This window comes from Engraulis encrasicolus, chromosome 4, assembly GCF_034702125.1.
Source record: "Engraulis encrasicolus isolate BLACKSEA-1 chromosome 4, IST_EnEncr_1.0, whole genome shotgun sequence".
In the NCBI taxonomy this organism is placed as follows: Eukaryota; Metazoa; Chordata; class Actinopteri; order Clupeiformes; family Engraulidae; genus Engraulis; species Engraulis encrasicolus.
The window spans coordinates 14,857,938-14,877,345 of NC_085860.1; the positions used below are offsets into that span (position 1 = coordinate 14,857,938).

A 19,408-nucleotide genomic window follows, 5' to 3' on the forward strand; every position below is an offset into this window, starting at 1 on the left:
GTGTGTGTGTGTGTGTGTGTGTGTGTGTGTGTGTGCACTAAAGTATTTGGTCTCCTTGCACAGCCCATTCCCCTTGAGCTGGAAACAAACATCGTCGAGTCAGCCTGTCCCGCTAACAATTATGTGTGCTTTCTCAGAGAGCACTAAAGTAGAGGTGAGCTTACCTCCCTCACAAGGTTTATTCTGTCCTTATGTTGGTCCTTGATACAAGTGTAATGTACCGGTAATCTTGTGCTGAACAAAAAAAGTGTCCTCTGTAAAGAAATATAGACATAAACACAACATAACGCAATGCTATATTTGCCGCTCAATTACATTGGCTCTCTCACAGAGTATGGGAAGTAGAGGTGAGGGATAATTCCTTTGCGAAGTTTATTTTGTCTTTATCTTACTAAGCATCACGTAATTAAGTATCACTTAATGTTGGACAAAAAGTGGCAAACATCTATAAACAACACAGACACTATGTTTGCCCGTGCTGCTCACTGCACCATTAACTTTTCTCTTTACATTTTATTTTACTCTCCCTATTGCATTAATTAGGTTTAAAGAAGTATGTAACAGCACGTAACATTATTTAGGTATTTCCACTATACCATAGGGCAAGGGTTAGTGTTAGGTATAGTACATGGGTTCTACATTTTTGTTTTCCCCTGGCTGCGCGAATCTAGCTGCGCACAACTCAACCTCTGATTGTTGGAAACTGCTGTCAGTCAAAAAATTAGCTCACGTGGTTGGCTGCCAGTGTCTTGACCCTCCTCACAATATCGTGTTTACAAACACAGTGAACCCATGTATATACTGTGTACCCCCATAATATTACATGGTGATTGATAGTACATACACATACAGTAAAAAGAGGCTGTAAAATAAAGTGTCTTTTTCTGTGTGACCAAGACAACCAACCGCCTGTTAGTATTCAAAGGGCTCTCTCTCTCTGCGATGCCATTTCAGACCAATTCAGCACCCTCCCGTCATTTAAAAGACACGGGGAGACCAGACATGCTCCTTTAGAGGGGACGGGGAGACATGCTCTTTTTTCTAATTCATTCTTTTGACTTTGCCTCGCCTAGCCGAGTAAGTAAGTAAGCCCTGTAGTCAGCTTAACAAATACAGTGTCTGAGGAGCGGCTTTCATCTCGTAAAGTAATTTAGTAGCGCTCGCTAGCTCGCTCGCTGTCGCGCTAATGAGAGCGGGGGATGGAGAATAACATCTCGCACATTAAAATTGTTAGTCGTCATCGTCCTCACACAGCCCGTGTCACGTTTTCTGGAAAAAGCCAAAAATGGAACAACATGCGCCAGCCAGAGGAGAAGACGATGTCGTGAAAAGACACAAGCATATACCTACAGTCCAGTGCAATATGGGCATAATCAAGCACCTAGACATAGATGTGGACACACATACACAGACACACACGCACACACACACACGCACACACACGCGCACACACACACACACACGCGCACACACACACACACGCACACACACGCACACACCCACACACACACATACACACACACACACACAGACACACACACACACACACACGCACACACACACACACACACACACAGACACACACACACACACACACACACACACACACACACACACACACACACATACGCGCCAGTGGAGTTAGATTAGGAGAGATAATGCAGTGAAAGCACAATAGAGCACACAATAAAGCACTAACACACACACACACACGCACACACATGCACACACACACATACGCAGAGAGTGGAAGGTATCTCTGCACGTGTCCACCAGTGCTAAATGTACATTTGGTTTTCAGGACAAATTTGTTACACACCCCATTGACAAAAACAACCTGCATTTATGCACACACATGCTAACATCCTTCACTGAGAGGAACGAAACGGAATTCATAACGATGGAAAAAATGCTAATCCTGTTTCATGGTTTGCTAAATGTGCCGCAGATGTGTGTAGTAGAGTGTGGCAGTCACCAGGCTCTGCAGTGAAACGGACATGCACACACACACGCACGCGCGCGCACACACACATACACATGCGTGCATGCACACACGCTCCCTCGCACACACATCTACACAACACACATTTGTATTTGTATCTTTGTGAGGACCTTCCATTGACTCCCATCATAACAAAACTAGTGAATGCTAAAATCGTGCCCTGACCAAAGCATTCCTTAACCCTAACCTGTCAGTAAGCAAATGTTGCTTTTTTTTAGCACTTTTAGTTTTTTCACCAACAATAAAACAACTGAGAAAAACGTGTTAAATGGCTGTGAGGATCAACCAAAATGTCCCAACAACCGCAAATGTCCTCACAGCAAAGTTGTAGTCCACACAGTGGAGATTTAACTGGTACACACACACACACACACACACACACACACACACACACACACACACCCCGTACACACACCCGTACACACACACCCGTACACACACACACACACACACACTCGTCTTTGACTGATAAATGGAGACTGGAGAGGAGAGCTTGCTCTTTAACTGGCCTCCAATCCGCCCACTATGAGCTCCGCTCCCTCATTAAGCTCCCTTTATGGTGACACTCCACCACCCCTGTAAAACGCTGAGGTCGAGCCGGCCACCAAAGATCGATTTCCTCGCGCCTCTTACGGTAACGGCAGGTCATTTACAGCTCCGAATAAGCTTAGGACAGACGAGGCTCGAGGCTCTCTCTGGTCTCTGGTCTGTCTGTGGTTCTGAATTGAGACATCTCATTGAAAGGCTGCTAGTGGCTGCCCGCCGCTTGCAATTGAACAGACACACACACACATACATACACACACACACACAGGCAGGCACACACACACACACACACACACACACACACACACACACACACACACATGGCATGGGCTGGGCTGGCGCTGCAAATATAGCTTGCATGAAGCACATGTGCGAGGCCTGTCCTAGGGGCCCTAGCATATGGCAGGGCTGTCTCATGACGTACGCGCCAGCCCAACTGCATGCTGGGAGCCAGGGGAGAGGACACAGCTCACTGCAGGAGACCTGTCTTCAGCTATCACTCCTCTCTCTCTCTCTCTCTCTCCCTCTGTCTCTCTGTCTCTCTGTCTCTCTGTCTCTTGCTCTCTCTCTCTCTCTCTCTCTCTCTCTCTCTCTCTCTCTCTCTCTCTCTCTCTCTCTCTCTCTCTCTCCCTCTCTGTCTTTGTCTCTCTCTGTCTCTTTCTCTGTGTGTGTGTGTGTCTGTCTCTCTCTTTCTTTCTCTCACCATCCCTTGCTCTATCACTTCACTTTCGGTTGAACCCTTTATTTTACCTCTCTCACCTTCATGTCTCTATCACTCTCTCCTCTACGTTTCCTTTTCCTCAATCTCTCCATCCTTCTGTCTCACTAACGCTCTGACATCTTCACTCTACTTGCTCTGCATTGCATTTTTTTGCATCCACTCATCCTGTTTTTCATCTAATCTCTCACTCTCCCTTTTTCCTCTCCTCCGTAGATTCCTTTTTCATTACCTCTGCCTGACTTTTGCTCCCTTTGTTCCTGTCACAACCTGACAACACACACACACACACACACACACACACACACACACACACACACACACACACACACACACACACACACACACACACACACACACACACACACACACACACACACACACACACACACACACACACAACCTGACAACGTGCCCTCAATACGGTGAGTACACTGACAGGGGAGAGGGAGAGACGAGGAGCAGCGAGAGGAGGGAGAGATTAAGGTAGGGGAGGGGAAGAGAAGAGGTAGAGGAGAAGTGAAGGCAGGGCAGGGCAGGAGAGGGAGAGAGGAGAGGGGAAGGAAGGGTTGGGAGAGAGGAGAGGAGGGAGAGAGGAGACCTGATGGGAAGACAAGGTAGGGAGAGAGGAGAGGAGAGGGGAAGGCAGAAGAGAGAGGAGAGAGGAAGACAGGGTAGGGGAGCGCTGCTGTCAGTTATCGTCACTTTACTACAGTAACTGACAGCTCAAGTGGGTGAACGCGGGGCATGCAACCACAGTAGGCACTGCTGTGCCACTATCCACAGGGCTCCTCAATTGGCACCGTGCTGTGCAGTGGGGAGGGGAACAGAGGCATGCAAAAAGGAGAAGGAAGGGATTGTACTGAGGCGGAAATCGAAGAGAGAGAGAGAGAGAGAGATAGATAGATAGATAGATAGATAGATAGATAGATAGATAGATAGATAGATAGATAGATAGATAGATAGAGAGAGAGAGAGAGAGAGAGAGAGAGAGAGAGAGAGAGAGAGAGAGAGAGAGAGAGTAGGGGGTGCAGGAGCACACCTGGCAGTCATCATTATCATTGTTGGCACGGCAACTCTCGATAGCAAGCAGATCTCGACAGGGTTTTTCATGTGGAGACTAGAGCCCCGCACCAGGTCATTGTGAATGCCTACTGATTTGCAATGGAGTGGGCCACTTTATGCATGCAGCAGCAGTAGCAGCAGCGCTGGCTATTTTTTGTTGTTAATGACTTCAGCAATCTCCCTTCTATTCCCACTTCCCTTCCACTCAGCGTGAGTGTGGGATAGAATTGAGCCGCTTGCACTTGAGCATGTGTGTGCCATAGAGAGAGAGAGAGAATGGTAGAATGGCACCACTTGCACTTGAGCGTGTGTGTGAAAGTGGCAGTACAGAGAGAGAGAGAGAGAGAGAGATTGTGTGTGTGTGTGTGTGTGTGTGTGTGTGTGTGTGTGTGTGTGTGTGTGTGTGTGTGTGTGTGTGTGTGTGTGTGTGTGTGTGTGTGTGTGTGTGTGTGTGTGTGTGTGTGTGTGTGTGTGTGTGTGTGTGTGTGTGTGTGTGTGTGTGTGTGTGTGTGTGTGTGTGTGTGTCTGTGTGTCTGTGTGTCTGTGTGTCTGTGTCTGTGTGGAGTTGTGAGAATGGGGCCACTTCACTCCCCCCATGATGAGACGTCGGTCCCCATGAGTCGGAGGATTCCATCCCAGAACCAAATTGACTCGGCGATAACCTGCGGAAGCCATCAGCGAATCTCTCTCTCTCTCTCTCTCTCTCTCTCTCTCTCTCTCTCTCTCTCTCTCTCTCTCTCTCTCTCCCACTCTCTCACTAATTGGCTGCGGTCTCATGCCAGACCACATGACTTGTACTGCTCCTTTTCTTCTTCTTCTTCTTCGCCTTCTTCTTCTTTTCACTCGTCATTCTCACAGAGTGGCAAATTAATCTGTCAGAATAATTGTGACCACTTACACCCCCCCTGACACACCGGAAAAAACACTGGTGCCATAATTGCTCATGTGGAAAATCTGATAAATAACTCATTTTCTAGCTTCAGTCCCCACAGATATCAGCGCATGTCTTGACGCTGGTCTACATCCTTCCCTTGTTCTTCAACGTTAGAGCTGCTTCTTCTCTGGTCTTCTTGTCGAGGCGAGATCAACTTGAGTTATTCTGATCAGTGAGTAACTGGGAGGAGTATTGTGCACTCACACGACAAAACCAGCTCAGTGCAGTCAGATAACTGTCAGCCAATGCCTTGCATTCTGAAAGTGAAAGCCCATTGGGAAACTCCAACTCCCATTGTCATTGTGACACAGCACTCCACAGCACACAAGTGAACACTGCACACTGCACACAACGAAATTGCATTTATGCCTCACCCGTGCAAGGGGGCAGCCCTCAGTGGCGCCCCATGGGGAGCAGTGCGGTGGGACGGTACCATGCTCAGGGTACCTCAGTCATGGAGGAGGATGGGGGAGAGCACTGGTTGATTACTCCCCCCACCAACCTGGCGGGTCGGGAGTCGAACCGGCAACCTCTGGGATGCAAGTCTGACGCCCTAACCGCTCACCCATGACTGCCCATCATTTCTCTCATACTAGAAAGCAAAATAAAGGACTACAAGTTTTTGTCAAGGCAACTAACTGCATAACACCTGTTTAGTCTGGCGACTAAATTGCTTACCTGAAGGAAAAGCCATTGCCAAGTACACCTACAGAGCACTTGATGAGGCAGGACGGTGAGGTTGCAGGGCATTTTTGCTCATTTTCAAACTCAGCATATTTATCCTATTTTGCTTTCGTAAGGCAGTACATGGAAACTACTGTAGCAGTTCTAAGCTACATCATTTGAAAACTAAGGCACATCTTTTTAAGACTTATATTACACGTAATTGTTGCGGGAAATCACTACATCATGGACAATAATGTTATTCATTGCTGTTGTATTTGAGCATCATTACACATTATAATAATAATTGTCTGTTCTCATTGCATTCAATGAGGTGAATTGACTTGGGTTTTTCCAACAGAAGATGTGCATTTTCTCCACTTCTTCCAGACATGACAAGCCAAGTGTCCAACTGTTCCATTTCTGACATTGCATGCACAAACACGTCCTGATGCAATATTCAGTATGACAGCACCATCTCAATGTATGATATAGCATTATTCATCATATCTTATTGCACGCCACAAATACTCAACTATTCATTCACTGTTCAATCCGAGAATAGGGTGCCCATCAACGACATTAGAAAAGTACATTGCATGCAGAAATATGCCATCCCATGAAATGATGTGATTTGTAACGGTACCATGTCAACATACTGTTTGATATACACCATATTTTATACTACAAGGACATATATTTATGACGAGGAAAATATGTATTCATTATTAAATCTGAGGACATGGTGCCCATCAATGACATTAGCAAGTTGAACAAACAGCACACCTACCGTATGGTACACCTACTTTCTCATTTCAGCAGCACCAATCAAACTGTCCTTTGAAATATACAACTTTAATTTTACAAGTCGGGATTATTTACTCATGCCTATCTGGTAGGTCTTGCACAGCAAGTGCACAATGTTATTATGTTAGACTGTCAGATAGAAGATGATAAATGTCAGTGGAAGAAACACAGCCAAACCTTAACAGTAGAGACAGCATTAACTTTATGTACAACTTTGAAAACAGCGTCAGCGGCACCTGATCTAGTGTTGGAAAACTCTGCGCTGAGCTGTCTGTCGTACGTCATGTTTAAACTCAAGAGGTGAAAATGCAGTGTCTCCTGCCTTTCAATGAGTTCCAGTCAGTCAAGCAGACAGACTGTGAGTGGGAAAAATTTGACTCTTGTCTCGGGCTGAAGACTACAGTAGCACGTCCATGGTGCTATTGAATTGGCAGAAAAGAGAATTGGCAGAAAGACAGAAAATTAGAAAAGTTAATATTACCGCTGAGCAGATTCATAATTTGCTGAATCATTGTGACATTGTTTGTCACCCCTCTCTGGTTGATGCTCAATGCTCATATCTTCAAGTGAAACTGAAACTGAAATTATATAAATAATTTGGGCTGAATGAGGCATCCAGACTGAGACAAAGAAAAAATCTTTTTAATTCCTAAACCCTCTTACTGTAATTTAAAAAATATACATTTTCAGTATTTTGGTGGCAATATACTGTAGAGCTTCATTTCTTCATATTTTTTGTAGGTGCTGGAGCAAGCTGTGTTTACATTTGGGTTGTGTGTGTTTGTTTAATTCTCTCTGAAGTGAAGTCTGTGCTGTGTTATGCAATGGGAGGCTTAGCAGTGGGACAGATTGGGATGTGTGCTGTATATGCAAGGGGTCGTTGTGTGTGTGTGTGTGTGTGTGTGTGTGTGTGTGTGTGTGTGTGTGTGTGTGTGTGTGTGTGTGTGTGTGTGTGTGTGTGTGTGTGTGTGTGTGTGTGTGTGTGTGTGTGTGTGTGTGTGTGTTGTGTGTGTGCGTGTGTGTGTGTGTGTGTGGGGGGGGATGTGTGTGTGTGTGTGTGTGTGTGTGTGTGTGTGTGTGTGTGTGTGTGTGTGTGTGTGTGTGTGTGTGTGTGTGTGTGTGTGTGTGTGTGTGTGTGTGTGTGTGTGTGTGTGAGGGGGATGTGTGCTGTATTTGTAAGGGGTCGCTGGCAGGGAGCTGGTGTTGTGATGTGATGAGGCTGTATGTGTGTGTGTTGTGGTGTGTGTGCACGTGAGTGTGTGTGTGTGTGTGTGTGTGTGTGTGTGTGTGTGTGTGTGTGTGTGTGTGTGTGTGTGTGTGTGTGTGTGTGTGTGTGTGTGTGTGTGTGTGTGTGTGTGTGTGTGTGTGTGTGTGTGTGTGAGTGCGTGCATGTATCAGTGCGTGTTTGTGTGTGTTTGCATGGGTGTGTGTGTGCAAGGGTTGGGTGGGCAGTGGACATGGTACAGCATGCAGTGGGGGTGGGAGTAGAGGTTAGGGGTGGAGGGGTTGTGGTATGTCATGGGAGGAGAGACACTGCAGAACAGATTAGTATGCCTCAGAGCTCAGCATTGCATAGCACGCCACGCCATGCAGTACATGTGCCTGCCCTGCCTTGTCATCACACATTGTCTGCAGTTTGCTAAGAACACTGACTGGCCTGAGCTCCTGTGGCCTCCTAGTGGTGGGCGGAGGAAGAAGCTATTGCTGTGATTCTGTCTTCCTGTCGTATTGTCCTCTAGCCCAGTGTTTCCCATTTGGTCATAGGATGAGTACCCCCCTCACTCATGCTCTATATATTCCTATATCTGAATGTGACTACGCTGCATATATTATTTGTTATCATTACATTTTCCCAACTACCCCCTTACTCCTACTGCTAGATGTACATATGGTTGGGAAACATTGCCTTAGCCTACACCATTCCATGTGACTTCACGGAAACAATCTAACCAAAGAGTATAGATTAGAGGAAGAGGATTCAAATTCTGGCCTCCCAATGCAATAAGTAGTGTGCTCAAGTTTGGTCTCCTAAGGTTGTCCCATCCTTCTTCTCTTTCTGTGGCATTTTGTGACGGCTTGCGTAAGATGTGCACTACCGCCATCTACATTGCCAAGGGAACTCCATTTATTCCAAACCTAAAGCCTCCAAAGGTCTCCTAACTACAGGTGGTAAGAACTGCAAGAACACTTCTGAACAGTCATTTCTAGTAATAAAAAATGGTAGGTACGTTGTTTTGCAACAAAACTCTTCATATGGTAATCTTCATTTAAGCTCATTGTTGAAGTCATCCCTCTTTGTTGAATGAACAACAATGAACAGTGTCCACTGTGTTTGGTACCTGTATGCAGTGTGTTGTTGCGATGGCTCATAACTGATTCCCTTAACATATGAACACCACCATAACCTCTCTTGTCTTTGTTTATCTCTATGCTGCTATAATCCTGTGCTAGCAAGATTCATCCGTACCCAGCTTTTATTTGTTTGTTTGTTTCTTTTTGTTTGTTTGTACCTCAGCAAGTTAATTCAGGCCACTTCTCATCTTTAACATGCCACACTGTGTATAAATAATTCTTGTCATCTTAAAAACACACTGTCAACTTGCCGAGCAAACGGCATAGAGCCGTAGGGAGCCGACCTTTAATAATTAATCAACTTTAATTCTGATCATTGCGAGCTCCTGGGAGGGATGCCGCAATACCAAACCCAGCTCACTCCTCATGATGCAGCTTCAGCACCACATGTTTATGGACAGCTCCCCATGCTGTCGCTTCAGCACTACATGTGGACAGCTCCTCATGCGACAGCTTCAGCACCACAGGTTTATGGACAGCTCCACTTGCTGCAACTTCAGGACCATAGGTTTATGGACAGCTCCACTTGCTGCCGCTTCAGCACCACATGCCTGTGGACAGCTCCCCATGCTGTCTGCTGATGCTGGGGGAGGTGGTGATTGGTACGCAAATAAAGAATGAAGAAAAAAATGCACAACCACTTTAAGGCTCATTCCGGCGCCCTTGCTTTCAACTCCTGCATGTGTTGTTTGTGAAGTACGTTATGATATGGTATGGGATGGGAAGGACGTCACGGGCCAACCTGATGCCACCTGTGTACACATACAGCCTGTCTGAAAATAGTGAAGCGCAAGCTGCTTGGTGGATAAATGAGGCGTAAATATAGCTTGCGGCAAGCGCAGCGGCAGCTAGCCGGCTTCTTTGATATATTTTGACTGCCTTTGAACTGCAGACCTCAGTGAATATGCTTTGACAGGACCCGCAAGGGGGATTAGCCAGGGGAAACTTAAAGAAGCTGCTGCTGCTACTGCTACTGCTACTGCAAGGTACGCAGTATGGCTCTGCAGTGGGCATCTCTTTCCATCTCTCTCTCTCTCTCTCTCTCTCCTTTGCTGCCTTCCTTTCTTTCTCTCACTCTCTCACTCTTTCTCTCTAGCTCTCTATATCTCTGTACCAAGCTCTCTCCAGCATGTTCTTCTTCCCCTCTCTTTCTCTAGCCCTCTTCGTCTATACCTCTATCTCCCCTATTGTTTCTCACTAACGCTTTTCCATATTCCATCTCATCCCCTCCCTCTTTCTCTCTCTCTCTCTCTTTGTCTGCCCTCAACTGGATGTTTCTTTTCCTCTTCTCAAATGCTTTCTTTCCTTACATTTTCCTCTATCCATGATGTTTTCTTCCATTTACCAAGGCAAGTTATGAAACTGTAGTGCTGCTGTAGCACTAAGGCAAGGTGCAGCATGGTGTGGGAGTGAGACTGGGAGTGGGCTGACAGGTATTTTGGCCTCGCTGTCAAAGTGGACATCCCATAACACCCTCTTTGGTAACGTAACGTAAGCATGGCAGCCAAACAGAGAAGCCCTCACTGGTGCAGAGAACAGAACACATTCAAAATGTACTGTAGCAAATGGATAAAAGAGGAGTACAAATATTATTTGCACCAGTTTTGCAGATATTATAGTGTGTGCGTGTGCGTGCGTGTGTGTGTGTGTGTGCGTACGTCTGTGTGTGTGTGTGTTCTTTGGAAAGAGTCTCTTTTAGAAATCAGTGTTCAAGTATAGCTGAAGGGGGAATACGAGATTGTTGGGACAAACAAGTCAAGTCAAGACGATAATATATATTAATAATAAAAAAGCTGAAAACGTTGTGTAAGTACTGTATGAAATAAAACACATGCAGTGCAGTGTCATCAACACCAATATGCCTTTGCTCTCAGAGAGAGAAAGAACAGCTTAAAATGTGTGCACTCTTGCAGTGGATTTCCTTTAAGACCTCACTGTATCAACTGGAAAATTATGTCTTGAGGGTTTTGAGCAAAAGCGTACACGCACACATGCACACACACACACACACACACACACACACACACACACACACACACACACACACACACTCTCCCCCTCTCTCTCTCTCTCTCTCTCTCTCTCTCTCTCTCTCTCTCTCTCTCTCTCTCTCTCTCTCTCCCTGTCTCTCACACGCACACACACTCATCACACGCACAAACACAAACTCCACTCACCCCCCCCACACACACACACATACACACACACGCACACACGCATGCGAACACACACACACACACACACACACACACACACACACACACACACGCACACGCGCACACACACACACGCATGCGAACACACACACACACACACACACACACACACACACACACACACACACACACACACACACACACTGTAACACACCCAAAAAAGATATGAAGAGTTTTGCCAATGAGGAGCGGAAGTGTGATGTGAGCAGAACTTGTAAATGTGTTTCATTATTCATGTAAAGTGCATGCTGGGTAATATCTCGTCAGCTCCTTTTCAGCCCCTCGGATTCTCCGCAGTGCCATCACCTCTGGAGGAGAACCTCATCTCCATCTAATCCTAGTCCCTCTAGGCTGACGAAGAAGAAGAAGAAGAAGAAGAAGAAGAAGAAGCAGAGCACTGAACACTGAGCACTGAGCACTGAGCAAGCCAGTGAACAAGCATGCAAGCAAACGAGCTCTCGGAAAAAAAGAAACACAAGCAATTAACCAACTGCCAACAGGCAAAACAAATCCGAACCATATGTGCCATCTGTGTCATGTATAGTGCAGCGTTAGTTCTGGCAGGACATGGTAGTCAAGACATAGTCTCAGGTGCTCTAGATCAACTAATCAAATCTCCTTGATCCTCACTGGTCAGTTTCAAATTTGGCGCCATTTAAAAGTTATTTGTTTTTATTCCTCAATTCTTAACCTACCACCTCCGCAGCTCCACTTTGTCGTGTATGACATGACACAGGCCATTCTTTGGGGCCGCTCTTCAGTGTGAGAGCATGTGAAGGATACGCGATCCCATGGACTGAACCTGTGGAGGATTTATTGATGCTATGTTGGGTTAATTCTTCACCCAACATTGTGGCCAAGATTTTTGCCTATTGATCGTTCAGCACTGTAACTGGAGATTGGTGGCAGCTACATTCACATTGCTGTTGGGCTCGTAATCAGCTTGTTTACTCTGAGTACTGTAGTTGTTTAGTTGTATGATCAATACTGTGTGTGTTTATACAATTTGTTTATGTGGCCACTGAGTCGTTGTACATGTTACCGTAATTTGTTTCATGTGGAGTGAATCAGAGGCTTGTAAATTGTTGTGTAATTTGTTAGCTACTGCATCTGTTCCTCCACTCAATTAAGAAATAATATGGAAATAATTTCATAATAATAATAATAATAATTTCATGTTAATATTTTAAAATATGATGAAATGTGTTAAACAACTCAAGTGTGGTAAATAAAACCTAGCAAGTAGCTAGTATCATTGCCTTCTCCGGCCATGACATGCCTGATTGATTTAAGATTATCAATCCATCGGCATGGCCTTCAAGACTCTCCTTATGTCATTGGCATTGCCCACCTAATTCTCTATATATCAGGGCGGTCATTTCAAGAACTTGGCTCAGTAGTAAAGCAGGTTTAATTAACCTTGAGGTGGTAGTAAATTATAAAAATAGAAGAGCCTGGAGTCCTCATTTTTTTCAACTACCTGACAACTGTGGGCTATCTATTGTCAGGTTTACCAATTCCTGTAGGTTAACTTAGCCAGGTATATCACGTAGACCCATACTACACTCCGTACCATCTGAGGCACGCTGTAAGAGTCATTGAAAGGTTAATTACCTCTGTAATACTCTACTATGACATACTGTAACACAGAGCCATTACTGATGCACCACGACTTGGTCATTGCCATTCTGGTAACAGCAAATGTATAACGCCGTGTTGTACCGGGTTGAACTTTTTCTGGGAATCACCACCTGGTCATGGTCATTGCTACATGTTAAGATGATATGGTGGTCATTGTTGGTGGCTGCAGTACCACCGGATGCTGGCTGTTGTTTGTGTGGTTGTCGTTGGTGTTGTCTGTTGTGGTCCCTGTGGCTGCTGTTGACTCGCTCTGTTACCTTGAGAGCAAAGGCAGGGAGAAAATCAATCAGGCCAGGCATGAGGGACAGCATGTGGAATGAGGAGAGAGAGGTAGAGGTAGAGAGATGGAGGTAGAGAGATGGAGAGAGAGAGAGAGAGAGAGAGAGAGAGAGAGAGGGAGAGGTAGAGAGAGAGAGAGAGAGAGAGAGAGAGAGAGAGAGAGAGAGAGAGAGAGAGAGAGTTGGGGAGGGAGGGGTGGAAGACTGACTGCCAGAGCCAATAGAGATCTGGTGGGAATATGGGCTGTGCCTTTGTCTCTCAATGCATCTCTCATCATGGTCATCATCAAAGTAATATAATCATCCCTGTTTCTCTTTGTCTTTCTCTCTCTTTCTTTCTCTGTCTCTGTATATCTCTCAAACACAGCAGTGCCCACAGGCGAACGCCAACACACGCACACATGCACACATGCACACACACACACATGCACACACACACGCACACACAAACACACACATGTCTCTCTCACTCCCTCAACAGACATTTTGTCACATTCATCTCTTGATCTAGTTGTAATTGCCTGTTGTCATCTACTTGTCATAACAAATCGATTTTTTTCATTCGCGACTGTAATGTAACACTCTTCCTTCATCCCTCTCTCCTCTCCTCCCTCTCTCCTCTCCTCCCTCTCTCCTCTCCTCCCTCTCTCCTCTCCGCTCCTCTCCTCTCCATCATCCACTCCACCACCCTCGTCTGTCTGTGCAGGTGTGTGTGTGTGCAATCTTATGGAATAAATTGCTGTGTGAAAATAAATTATAATATCCCTAAGTTATATGACAATAAACACTATTAACATATCTCTTGCTGTGTGTGTGTGTGTGTGTGTGTGTGTGTGTGTGTGTGTGTGTGTGTGTGTGTGTGTGTGTGTGTGTGTGTGTGTGTGTGTGTGTGTGTGTGTGTGTGTGTGTGTGTGTGTGTGTGTGTGTGTGTGTGTGTGAAGAAAGACTACCGTACATGTGTTATTATTATTATAGGTAACACTTTATTTTAGGGATACATCTATTAGCACTAATACATACAATGTTAATGCCTGCATAAGTACCTTGTAAGGCATGTACTGAGCAAATGCTAAGGCCTACTAGGTCCTTACTAAGGTTAAATTGGTAATAAATCCCTTATTGTGCATGAATAAGACATTTGCGAATACATGCCTAACAAATGTTTGATTTTGCTTTGTACATGCCTTACAAGTTACTTATACAGGAACATTGTACTGTATGTATTAGTGCTAATAGATGTATCCCTAAAATAAAGTGTTACCTTATTAAATGTATTATTACATGTATTGCTTTCTGTCTGTTTGGCAGGTGTGTGCCTGGTCCTGGGCTGCATGATCTACCCTGACGGCTGGGACGCCAAGGAGGTCCAGAGCATGTGCGGCGAGCAGACGGACAAGTACTCCATCGGGGCGTGCTCGGTGCGCTGGGCGTACATCCTGGCCATCATGGGGATCCTGGACGCCCTCATCCTCTCATTCCTCGCCTTCGTCCTCGGCAACCGCCAGGACAACCTGATGGCAGAGGAACTGCTGGCCGAGAGTAAAGGTGAGGCTGGCGCGCAGACACACACACACACACACACACACACACACACACACACACACACGTGCACACACACACACACACACGTGCACACACACACACACACACACACACACACACACACACACACACACAACCTGATGGCAGAGAAGCTGCTGGCCGAGAGCAAAGGTGAGGCAGGCGCGCAGACACGCACACACATACACATACACACACACACACACATACACGCACACATACACGCACACACACACACACACACACACACACACACACACACACAACCTGATGGTGAAGGAGCTTCTGGCCACGAGCAAAGGTGATATGAGACGCGTGCACACGCACACACACACACACACACACACACACACACACACACACACACACACACACACACACACACACACACACACACACACACACACACACACACACACACACACACACACACACACACACACACACACACACACACACACACACACACACAACCTGATGGCTGAGGATCTGCTGGCAGAGAGAAAAGGTGAAGTGCAGCCATCTCCGTTTGGCCATCTCAGTTTGTTGGCCTAGCCTGCATGGGTGAGTGTGTGTATGTGTGTGTGTGTGTGTGTGTGTGTGTGTGTGTGTGTGTGTGTGTGTGTGTGTGTGTGTGTGTGTGTGTGTGTGTGTGTGTGTGTGTGTGTGTGTGTGTGTGTGCGACCTTAATACTACCGTACATTTTTGGCATTATCTGAAGATTTGACAGTATGCTGTTGGCTGAGAGTAAAGGTGAGGAGACACGCCTGCTCGTCTGGCCATCTCAGTTTAACATCCTTAAACACATGCGCGCACAGGCGCAGGCACACACACACACACACACACACACACACACACACACACACACACACACACACACACACACACACACACACACACACACACACACACACACACACACACACACACACCAAGTCCTGCTGTCACAGGAAGGCTACCACGACATCAGTAAATTCAACATTGTATTTCAAGACAAATTTCAAGACATCATTTCAAGTAATTTTGAGAGAGAGCAAAGTTGACTTATCTCTGTCTCAGTTCGCCATACACAAGCACAAATGCAACACAAGTTTCAGCCAAGTAACATGGCCACTTTAATAATTTAATATTTTAGGTTTTTGTCAAGGCATTCTCTGATCCTGCAGTTTACCTCAACCACATTTTAGTGTTGTGCTGCATTGGTTGAACAAAATTGAAGAAAGTTTTCAGTTGTAAAGCTAACAGAGAAATGCCCCAGAAAACCACCCATGTGCCTTGCCTGAATTGAAATCATCATAGTTTGCTGTTCACTGTACTAAACCATTAAAAATCATAGTCAGTGAATCTCTAAGTGAGAGGATGCATTTATACTCAGGTCAACAGTGTAATGGTTTCAAGTGTTCTGAAGGAAATGTGGCAACCAAAGATGGTTTACTTTTTTCTGATTTGGTTAGAGAATACCTTATAACAAAAACCTACATCATGACAATTGAAAAATGACATTTAAATACACCTTGTACAAAGTTTTTAACTCAATCTGTGTACAACAATGTGACAGAAGTCATTGAAAATATACAATTAATATCTGTTTTCCTATTGTCTGAGTCATTTTCAGCACGACACTACAGTATAAAAACAGCATTGTAGCGTTATAACAACAGCATTGTAGCGTTATAAATACAGTCTCCAAGAGGCTGTGGAACATCTTCACTGACACGCTTGTCGGACAACCCCATTTTAAAACTGCATCACATCAGCAAAGTACTCAGAAAGAAGTCAAGAAGTCACCAAGCACCTAATGCTTTAAAAACACACACGCACCCCCTAAATGCCTCCTTAATTGCACGCCTCAGCCGTTTTTCGAAACAAAATTACCATTTTAGGCTGGCTGTCCCCAATATGTCATTTGAGAAAGAGCCTCTCCTCATTGTGTCGGCAGCGAGAGGGCTCGTTACCTCATCTCGCCTTAATCTCTCTCAGACCCACCTGTCACTGCCTCACTAACCACCAGTCAGGAGCATTTAGATGGAGAGGCTGCTGGGAAATTGGAGGAGCGAGAAACAGGGCTGGACTGGCCATCTGGCATAGCGGGTATTTCCCCGTGTGCCCCGCACCCTCGCGGGCCTCTATTTTCAGGGGAAAAAATAATCTTTTTTACGTTTCTGAAAATAGGGGCCCACGAGGGTGCAATGGCCCACCGGTGAGTCATTTATCCGCCGCTAATTACAAGGGGCCCCTTCAAGCCAAAAGTGCCCGGGCCCTATTTCTCCCCCAGGCCAGCCCTGGAGAGAATGGATTGATTCTTCTGCAGTCAGAGTGGCAGGACTCTGTCAGACAACACTACGGAGACAGAGAGCCTGTACGCAGCAGAGCACAGGCAGAACAAACCTTGGCTGCAGACCCTAAGTGTTCTGTGCAGATAGTCAGCCAGATCTCGGTAGACATAGAGTTTTGCTAAGAGTAGAAGCATAAAGAGATGGAGTTGAGGGGATGGGGTTGGAAATAGGGATAAGATTGGGGATGGCTGATGATGTGCCATGAATTTATAGTACAGTGAGAAGGTGCCATGGCTCAAGTCCCATACACTTCACTGAATAGCCCATTGTGCTGGAAGTGTCTATTCAGCACTCTGTTTTAAAAGGGAGGAAGAAAAGGCCAGAATGGAGGAGAATGGACAAAGAGAATAGACACAGGCTAGCTACAGAATGGAGACAGTGGCTAGCTACAGAATAGAGACACAGGTTAGCTACAGAATGGGAGACACAGGCTAGCTACAGAATGGAGAATGGGAGACACAGGCTAGCTACAGAAAGGAGACACAGGAGACACAGGTTAACTGCAGTAAGGACTAAATATGGTAATTTCTACTAGGTCCTATTTACTCTCAGTCGATACACACACATACAGCACAAGAGATGCTAGATTAGAGTGATTCATTTTTTTTTACTGACATCAATTATTATTTCTAGCTGACATTCATATATCAAGTTTACGCATGTATAGTATATCAGTATATTAGTATGTCGTCATAATACTAATTGTGCAGTTGCAATTTGAAAGTGTAAAAGCTTTAGCATCTTCACATTCATAATTTTATGCTTCCTATATGACTTCACAGTAATAAAAGAAAAACCTGCCGAAAAACACAGCAATAAAATATTTCTTCATTGGCAGTAATTCCTTTGCCACATACTGTATGTGTGTACAGTCCTGTAAATGAGTGCTGTGCCGTAGTAGCAATGTCTCACCTTGTTGTGACAGAGTTGGCAGAATACGCCCCACCTGGGGGTGTGGAGTGATGCCTCTGCCAACCCCATGGAGCACTGTGTGGTGCACCCAGGCAGGCAGTAGTGCAGGCAGACAGGGAAACAGGCAGGCAGGCAGGGAAGTAGGAGGCAGTCAGGGAGATAGGCAGGCAGGCAGACAGACAGACAGGCAGGCAGGCAGGCAGGCAGGCAAACTGACAGGCAGGCAGGCAGACTGACAGGCAGGCAGGGAGACAGACAGACAGACAGTCAGGAAGACAGTCAGGAAGACAGACAGGCAGGCAGATAGGCAGGAAGACAGGCAGGCGGGCAGACAGGATGGCAGACAGGCAGGCAGGCAGGCAGACAGGTAGGCAGGGAGACAGGCATGCAGGGAGACAGTCAGGAAGACAGGCAGGCAGGCAGGTAGGCAGGCAGATAGGCAGGCGGACAGGGTACAGGTCTTTTCGTCGAATGGATTCTTGAGAGGGGACCATTCGAACAAAACGTTGGACCATTAGTATAAGGCACACTGTAAACCCAGACATCAAATGTACTTACCAAGACTAATTAAAATGCACTAAAAAATAGAAGTTTGATGGCATTTCTGAAGAATACTGAGTATTGACAACTTATTTGAGGAAATAGTTGTTCAGATGAATATGTTTTAGTTGAATGGATTAAATTCATAAGTTTTGGTTATGACCCCGCCTCTTTTTCTTCAGGCTGCACCAACTGGCCTCTACCCAGATGTGGGCAGTTGAATGTATTCCTGCAGTGTGTTTCATGTTAACAGATCGTTTCAAATTTCAACTGACAATATGGCCACGCTGCAGCATCCAATTTTAAATCAGAATATTGCCACCTAGTAAAATTAGGCTATCTTGTGAAGTGCCATTGCACAATTGAAAGTCAAATGCTGCATGACATAATTGACATTGCCTACCATCAACCAGGAACAATGGTAGTGCCCAATCAACCTGTCAATTAGTACCTGCCCTCACTTGAGTACATAGGACTGTTACAAGTTCATTGAATTACTACCTGCAGCTGCCACATGCCTGATTACTCTGGTCACATGGTTAACTTTCACCTATATAAAAACTCAGACTGTCACAATGCTTGAGTTGCTTGCCTAAATGACTGGTTCGCTGGCTCTCTGTCCGGCTTGTTGGTTAGTGAGCTAACTGACCGACCAACTGACTGTTTGTTGGCCAGCTGGTTGGCTGGCTAACTGACTCTTTTGGTTGACTGTATGGCTGGTTTGTTAGCTGGCTAGCCATACAACTGACTTGTTTGTTGGTTAGTTGGCTGACTAACTGAGTGTTAGTTGGTTAGCCGGCTCTTTGGCTGGCTAGCTGACAACTGACTCTTTTGGTTG

The 19,408-nt window shown here is 45.7% G+C and overlaps 1 protein-coding gene across 1 annotated transcript in view; it reads left to right on the forward strand.

The window, feature by feature from the left end:
- The window catches only part of LOC134446719 (LHFPL tetraspan subfamily member 3 protein-like), a 69,520-nt gene that overhangs the window by 33,191 nt on the left and 16,921 nt on the right, over positions 1–19,408 (forward strand). Inside the window, exon 2 of the mRNA XM_063196027.1 lies at positions 14,531–14,767. Coding sequence (XP_063052097.1) covers positions 14,531–14,767 — 237 coding nt within the window. The remainder of the gene's footprint in view (positions 1–14,530; positions 14,768–19,408) is intronic.